This window comes from Anticarsia gemmatalis, chromosome 23 (genome assembly GCF_050436995.1).
Source record: "Anticarsia gemmatalis isolate Benzon Research Colony breed Stoneville strain chromosome 23, ilAntGemm2 primary, whole genome shotgun sequence".
Lineage (NCBI taxonomy): Eukaryota > Metazoa > Arthropoda > Insecta > Lepidoptera > Erebidae > Anticarsia > Anticarsia gemmatalis.
In genome coordinates, this window is record NC_134767.1 from 3657836 (window position 1) to 3665113 (window position 7278).

General features: G+C 37.1%; 1 protein-coding gene across 1 annotated transcript; it reads right to left on the reverse strand.

The window, feature by feature from the left end:
• Positions 1-688: 688 nt before the first annotated feature.
• On the reverse strand, positions 689-2178 carry LOC142983174 (attacin-A-like). Its single transcript, XM_076130056.1, has 3 exons — positions 1479-2178; positions 1163-1363; positions 689-1047 (listed from the first exon to the last, which is right to left on the reverse strand). Exons 1-3 carry the CDS (start codon positions 1823-1825, stop codon positions 846-848), a joined length of 750 nt encoding a protein of 249 aa, XP_075986171.1. The 5' UTR covers positions 1826-2178; the 3' UTR covers positions 689-845.
• Positions 2179-7278: the final 5100 nt, after the last annotated feature.

Genomic DNA, 7278 nt, shown 5'->3' on the forward strand with positions numbered 1-7278 from the left:
CCCTTTCACTAAATGAAGTCGTTCGCCGTCACGTAGATACACAAACTCAGCAAATCGCGACTCGCAATAATCAAGTTTCTGTTGTGGATTTGATTTGACGGCTGCAGACCCCACACTTTGGGTTCTTTAGCTCTGAATAAATGTTGGACCAACTGTTTATTACTACCGAAATAGTTTGCGAAGATGTAAACATCGTGGGGTAAAAGGGAAGGGCAGAGGCATTGTCGTACTTGCTTTTACAGTTTTGAAGGGAGTATGTACATGTATATCAGGTCGGGGAAAAAGTCTTTTCGCATTATAGTATGTATTAACTTGTAATAAAATCTCTTTGGCTTCAAGAATCACAAATGAGTACACGATTCATTAGGTTTCTTTCAGTGAGCTCATGAGGTAACCAAATATCGAGCTATTCTGTGTAGAGAAAAGATTTTATTACAAGTTCATACATACTATAACGCGAAAAGACTTTTTCCCCGACCTAATAGACTCTCTCAGCTTTAAAACTGCCTCCTTGGCGCAGTGGTTAAGGTCGCCACGCAGCTACAAGTGCAATTATTTGTGTAATCCACATTAAAATGTTTTGGGTCTGGTTGTACATTGTGTCCGTTATTTGTATGTTTGTAAAAGTCCCTGCGACCTAATTCTTGGTACGGGAGTAGACATAAAAAAATGTATTCAAACTATTGCATAAGGGTATTAAAATGTATTTAATGCAAATTATTTACAAAAGCTATGAGCATATGTACAATACTGGAATTAGATTACAACTAGAAGTTCTAAATGCTTTTTACAAATTGATAATTACAAAAAATATTATTACTACACAATACCTCGATAATATCATTCTAAAAAGATCTGCCAAAAGTAATTCCGAAGTTTGGTTTCCAGCCGCTGTCAAAGCGCGGCATTTCGAACCTCTTGTAGCCGGCGCTGAAGTCAACCGTGCTGGTGGGAGAGCGGAACAAGTTGAGGTTCCCCATCGCTGAGTAGTCCTTACGCTCTAAGAACGGAGTGTTCGCCATGCCCAGAGACGCGCCGACCTTGTTCCTGAACACAGAGAACATAGGACGTTAGTACAAGTGATATCAGATAGAAGATCAAGAGTAGATGATTTAATCAAACGGTTTTATATCGATGGACATCAAAGGCACAATATACTCACTTGAACATATAGTCGACTCCTCCACCGACAGTGTTGAAGTTGGGTACGCCGGGGTAGTTTGTGGGCATGTTCCTGGAGACGAAGGCATTAGCGCCTACGTTGTGGTTGTCATTGTGGAACAGAGTGGCGTGACCAGCGCCTGTCAGCTTGGAGCCGAACCCGGGCAGAGTCTCCTTCATCACAGATACCCCGTGACCGTTGCTGAAATACACAAGAAGTTAATTAGTGGAAGTTTGAGAAACAGCTCGCTCTGATATAGTCATTGAAATTAGTCTTGTCAATAATTTTGGAAAAGACAAATTCTGAAAATACTTACACATTATCGAGAGCCAACCCAAAGCCTTTAGAAGCCAATTGATTCTTGTTGTCGAAGCCTGCACTGCCGAGCGCACTCAGAACATTCTTATCATTACCAACGAGCGGTATTTTAGCGTTAACTCCAGAAGTGCCGTCACCATTGAGCGTGAGGCTGCCTTGTGCCTGACGCCTGACCCTGGCGCTCGCCAAATGTCCCGGGTGCTGGTACTCAAAGTCCTCGTCTACGTGGTACACCGGGTATCTGTACTCTTCGTGTTCTCCATACGGCACGTCCTCGAACTGAATATGTCGTGCGCTCACACACACTAGCAGAACTGCTGCCAGGAATAACTTTGTAGCGAACATTTTGTTTGTTGTTTTTGTGGTAAGACACTGTTGTTCTTAGCTGATGTGTTTGTAGAATGATATGCTCTCGGATTGTACGTCTTTATATATGAGAATTTGCGAGAAAGGACTTCCCCGGTCTCAATGTGTGATATGGTATTATTTAAAGTACCTCGTATCGCGGACGGTTTCATTAATGAAAGGTTATCAAAGCGACGCTCAGTTCAATGTTAGGGAGCCGGGTAATAACCGCGCAAGCAATGAACGACATATGATTGCTCTTATTAGCAGTGTAGCTTTAGGGCTCATTCTCACTATGTCGTAACGATTAATTTATCGTTGGACCACTGTCGTCTCCAGCTGTTCCCATTATAACAGTTGTTTGTCGTCAAAAAAATTTATTGTTTAGTGACTGTCGTATCTAGTCGTGTCGTTGTATATGTAAACACCTCCATTTAAACATATAAGCCACGACACTTAAAACTACACGATTATCTGTCGTCACGACATAGCGGGAACGCGCCCTTATAGTAAGTATATGAAGCTGCAGATGTGGTTATTTTTCCTTGTGATCATTTTTTGTTGTTAATGAGCCAGTAATGAGAAAAATATAACGGTGAGATTTATCTGTAGGTGAATCAAATAGCTGCCAATTGAATAAAAAAAATCCTCCACAAAAAGCGCTCAAGTCTTCTTCACTTCGAAGCGACTAGTCCTGAAATTAAAATCCGGCTTGATTTTTATTTTGCTTACGTCTCCGAATAGATACTGATTGAAGATTTTTGGACAGATAGAATGCGTCCTATCTGGACCGAAGAAAAAAAAAACATTATAACAACTAAACAAAACCATACAAATTTAACAGCACCTAAAACTAACAGTAAAACAATAAAACATCAGCTTTACTACCAATACAAGAAAGAAGCAAGTAATGAATGTTAGCACTAATAAACTTTTTCCTTATGACTTGTGTGGGAACAGAACAGATGGCGTTATTAGAAAAACTGGAAGAAAAACCAAACAAATAGAAAATAGGAAGTATTCAAGTGTTTTTCTTGGAACTTGTCTAAGAAAATATACGTCACTTGATTGGCTAGGAAATAAAAAGTATTTGTAATATAAACTAGAGACTAACTTACCGACTTCATCATTTATTTTTCGGTATAATGCCTCTATTTTGACTGAATTTATCCAAAAAAATCGAGGCTATTGACACAAGTCATGTATTTTACCTTGCTTTGCGCGACGTTTCGGCACTAGCTGTCTATTTGGAATCCCATCAGGTACGTCACGTTAAGTAGGCCAAATCTCATTGCTGCTCGTTTTTAAAAGCGAAAACATGTTGTACTGATCTTACCGCTATTTAAAACTCTCGTGACATGTACATGTTACAAATTATAATGTTAAGGGTCCTCAGCGCGATTGAAAATTAAAGGTAAGAATACCTTATTTGTGAACCCAACATTTCAATCGAATTACATCAACAGTGGTCACGGGCCACAGTCGATGAAAGAGAGTTCTAAATCGTTAAAGAAGAATAAGATCCAAATATTCATTTGATGGCATGATTAAGGTATGTAAATAGTATGCTTCTGGGACATTTTCTCCCAAAACACTAACCTAGTTTTACGTACGTTTCCGTCAAAATACTCGTCTATATACAGGGTGGTAATGATCGAAGTTAAGCGGCTGAAAAAACAGACGCATCGCGCCGCCACTGAGCCGTAAAACACACAAACTGAACGCCTAGTTAGTGATTGAGTGCGCCATTTTACCTAACAAACGGTTCCGTATATATTCTCCTTGTAAAAAAATGTACGAATAAAATAGTAAGCGGAGAATTGCTACGCAAAGGCAACTGGGTTGATTGAACATCAGAATGGATGTGCTTGCGATCAGTTTTGAGGTGCTTAATCATTTATGTTGAGAAGCGCTTCGTTTAAGAGTGGCTTTTGGCAACTATTGTAGTTTTAGGCTTCGTTGTGGAGGAAGCTTGCCTATTAAAATGCCAAAGGCTTGGTTTGGTTATGGTCTGAGTACTTCAAAGTCTCTAAAATGTTTGTAAATGGGTAAGTACGCAACTCTCAACCCAAAAATGGTAGTGGGGTAGGCCTTCTAAATTCTTTCTCCACTTCGAAATGGGCATTACATATATTTAGAAATGGATTTTAACTAATGCAAAATAATGAAAGAGGCTTAAAAGTAATATTGTGTGTTCCTTAGCCCTAACCACATCCGACCGTCAAGATAAAAACTGTCTACAACTCTGCAACGTATCTGTCTTTTGGCAGTTAGAAAACAAACAGAACCTTACTAATCTAAATTAAAACTAATTGCTATCGAAAACTAAACCATATTGTAGAGAATCGCTTGCAGTAAATAAAGCTAGCTATTAACTGAAGCTCGGTCCATCCATCGATCATACGTGATCAAACAAAGCTACGCACGATGCTTGCGAATGACCAATGATACCAGACCGGCTGGATTATATCGTGTGGATAGTACGTTGCGTTGGACTTACTGAATGGTAAAATGTTTGACTAGAAAATGTTTGATTTTGCTATTGTTGGTAGTAATCATGAAAATGTTAAAAGTTTTGAAAGAAATTTCTCAAATATAGTCATGGGTTCTGCTATAGACTTAAGTGTAGGATATTAAAGTAGGCATGCATACTGATAATTGTTTTTTTTTTTATTCGCTCTGCATGTAAATTCCATTGGTCTATCTATACTAATATTATAAAGCTGAAGCTGAAGAGTTTGTTTGTTTATTTGTTTGAACGCGCTAATCTTAGAATCTACTGGTCCGATTTAAAAAATTCTTTCAGTATTAGATAGCGTATCTACCGAGGAAGGCTATAGGCTACATAACATCACGCTAAGGCCATTAAGAGCAGAGTAGCAACGAAAAATGTTCTAAAAACGGGGAAAATTATGACCCATTCTCTCTTATGTGACGCAAGCGAAGTAGCGCGGGTCAGCTAGTCATAAATAAAATGAAGAGCAAACGGTCAAGCAAAAGCAAAAGGCATTCCATTCGTCCAAAAAAATGTTTAATTCTTAGCTTATCATTTATGATGCGTGATTGTTTTTATTTTTATTTCATTTTATTTAATTCCAGATTATTTGTTATTAGACTTACTGTCCAAATATTTACCACAGATATCAAACGCTTAAGTTAAAAGCAACACAGGTCAATGACCTGACTGCGAAGGATTTAAATCCTAACAAATAATTTACTAAGCCACGTTTCACTCGCTATGACTACCTCCAGCTTCAACTAAACCAGATGCCATCAAAAACATTCTATAAAAACCTCAAGTCTCGCCGTAAAAAGTGGTGAGATCTATATAATACCAAGTCGATTAATCTATTTAGTCTCTACTTAAAGGACCTTCTGTCTTAAGTTATTACGTATGTTATTATCATGCCAATTTAAAAAAAAATACCTTTAAAACAAATTTTTTTTTCAATTCACAACGAAATTATAGGGGTGTCAAAAATAGCCCGAATTGCTTCGAGAAAAGGATGTTACGGCCGTGCCGCTTTTTTTTGCTCGACTTGCGGGGGCACTTCCGTGCCCCCAGATTAAACTCCCTCAGAATCCAAGGAACGCTAAAAAGTTCCGCCTCTATCCCACCTCAGTTTATTTGCTTTTATACTTGAAGAACGCTTCAGTGCGGAAAATTGTGTCCTACGTTTGCTAAACGAACATATTAAAATATATCCTTTATTTTTCACTGAGATAAACTAGAATTGTCGTATGTTTTTGTTTGGTTTTCAAGATTTTCTTTGTGAACAAGTCTTGTCTATTTCTCTTAATAATAGATGCAACATGGATTATTATACTTCTGTGATCATAGGCAGAAATTAAGCGTTCAATAATATAATAAACGCGAAAGTTTGTAAGGATTGATGTTCGTTACTCTTTTACTAAACTGCACGTTTGGCGCAGTGGTTTAAGCGGTCACCTCGCCGCAATAACCGAAGCGCCGCGTGTGGCGGGTTCGAATCCCACCCAGGACAAATATTTGTGTGATGAGCACGAGTATTTGTTCTGAGCCTGGATGTTAATTTATCTATATAAGTATGTATTTAGAAGTATATAAGTATGTTTATCAGTTGTATGGTTACCATAGTACAAGCTCTGCTTAGTTTGGAATCAGATGACCGTGTGTGAGTTGTACAAAAATATAAAAAAAATAATAATAATAATTTAATAAAATTTGATACACAGATAGTTTATCACCTACATTAATACATAGAATACTCTTTACCACAATTTTTTTCACAGAAGTCCATAAACACACAAAATCACGCCTTTCCCCCGAGGAGTAGGCTGAGACCAAAGAATGCTTGCTACGATTCCTACAAACTTCGCTTGCTTCATTCACATCCATACATCTTGTCTTAAACTGCGAATAAATGATACTTTGGGGCATTCGACAGCCTGGGTGGACAATATTAGGAAGAACGAGTATCAGATTGGTAGAGAATCGGATAGCACAAATACATAGAGAGGCTTATGTAACAGTGGAATTGGACCGTGCGTGATAATGACATGAAAGTTAGTCTTTGATAAATCTATTTCAGAGTTTATCTTGAAGACTATCAAAGCAAAGTAAGCAAATTATTAATAGTAGCGTTTCTTATGTTATTATTGAATATGTCTATCAAAGAAGTGTTGAACCTCCAACTACGAGATTGATTGCAAATTATTATCGGGAGTTATTTTCTGCAAATCGTCGTTGCTACTTTTAGATCTCTTATGTGTATTTTGTCCAATTCGTTATTTTTACATAATTAAATTAGGTTATTTTTATGTCGTTTTAAACATCATTCAATTCAAAACTTGATCCTTTGTGATATGCAATAACTCTCATGTGCGTATAATGTGTTTTTCATAATTTATTCATATTTTTAATGTGAAACTGAAATGCTCATGAGAAACTGAGCATTCGAAAAACATTATGTTCTTATAAAAGTGATTGATACATGGATTTGGAGGCCTTGAAGAAGAAAGAAAACTTTACTTCTATAGTACAAATTCTGTATTGACAATCCAGAAATAGCAGTAAACAAATTCCCAACCTCAATATAATTTATTCGACTTTGTTTAATTAATTTACCAATCACTGATAGACAAAGAGCTTAAGTCCAGACGTGTCTCTGCATAACAGACCAAATAAAAAGCTTTCATATTCTGTTGCTATGACTGTCCTAAAGTAATATGAAATACCTATCATGGAAAGATTGCATGTGGAAAAAATATTTTGTTATTATTATATACTAGCCACGTCCATGTAAATTGATTCCCGGGAACCAAAAGTATATAATGTGGTAATTTAGGTTGTAAAGTATCTGTGGACCAAGTTTCATCAAAATCTGTTAGTTTTTAAGTAGTTTTAGCGTTAAAGAGGACAAACATATGTACATACAATCCTAACATACTTTCACATTTATAATAATAGTAGA

Coding starts and splice junctions, on each gene's coding strand:
- LOC142983174 (XM_076130056.1), bottom strand. CDS start 1,825: ATGTTCGCTACAAAGTTATTCCTGGCAGCAGTTCTGCTAGTGTGTGTG. Junction 1,364..1,478: donor GGGTTGGCTCTCGATAATGT/GTAAGTATTTTC, acceptor TGTGTATTTCAG/CAACGGTCACGGGGTATCTG. Junction 1,048..1,162: donor GGAGTCGACTATATGTTCAA/GTGAGTATATTG, acceptor CTCTGTGTTCAG/GAACAAGGTCGGCGCGTCTC.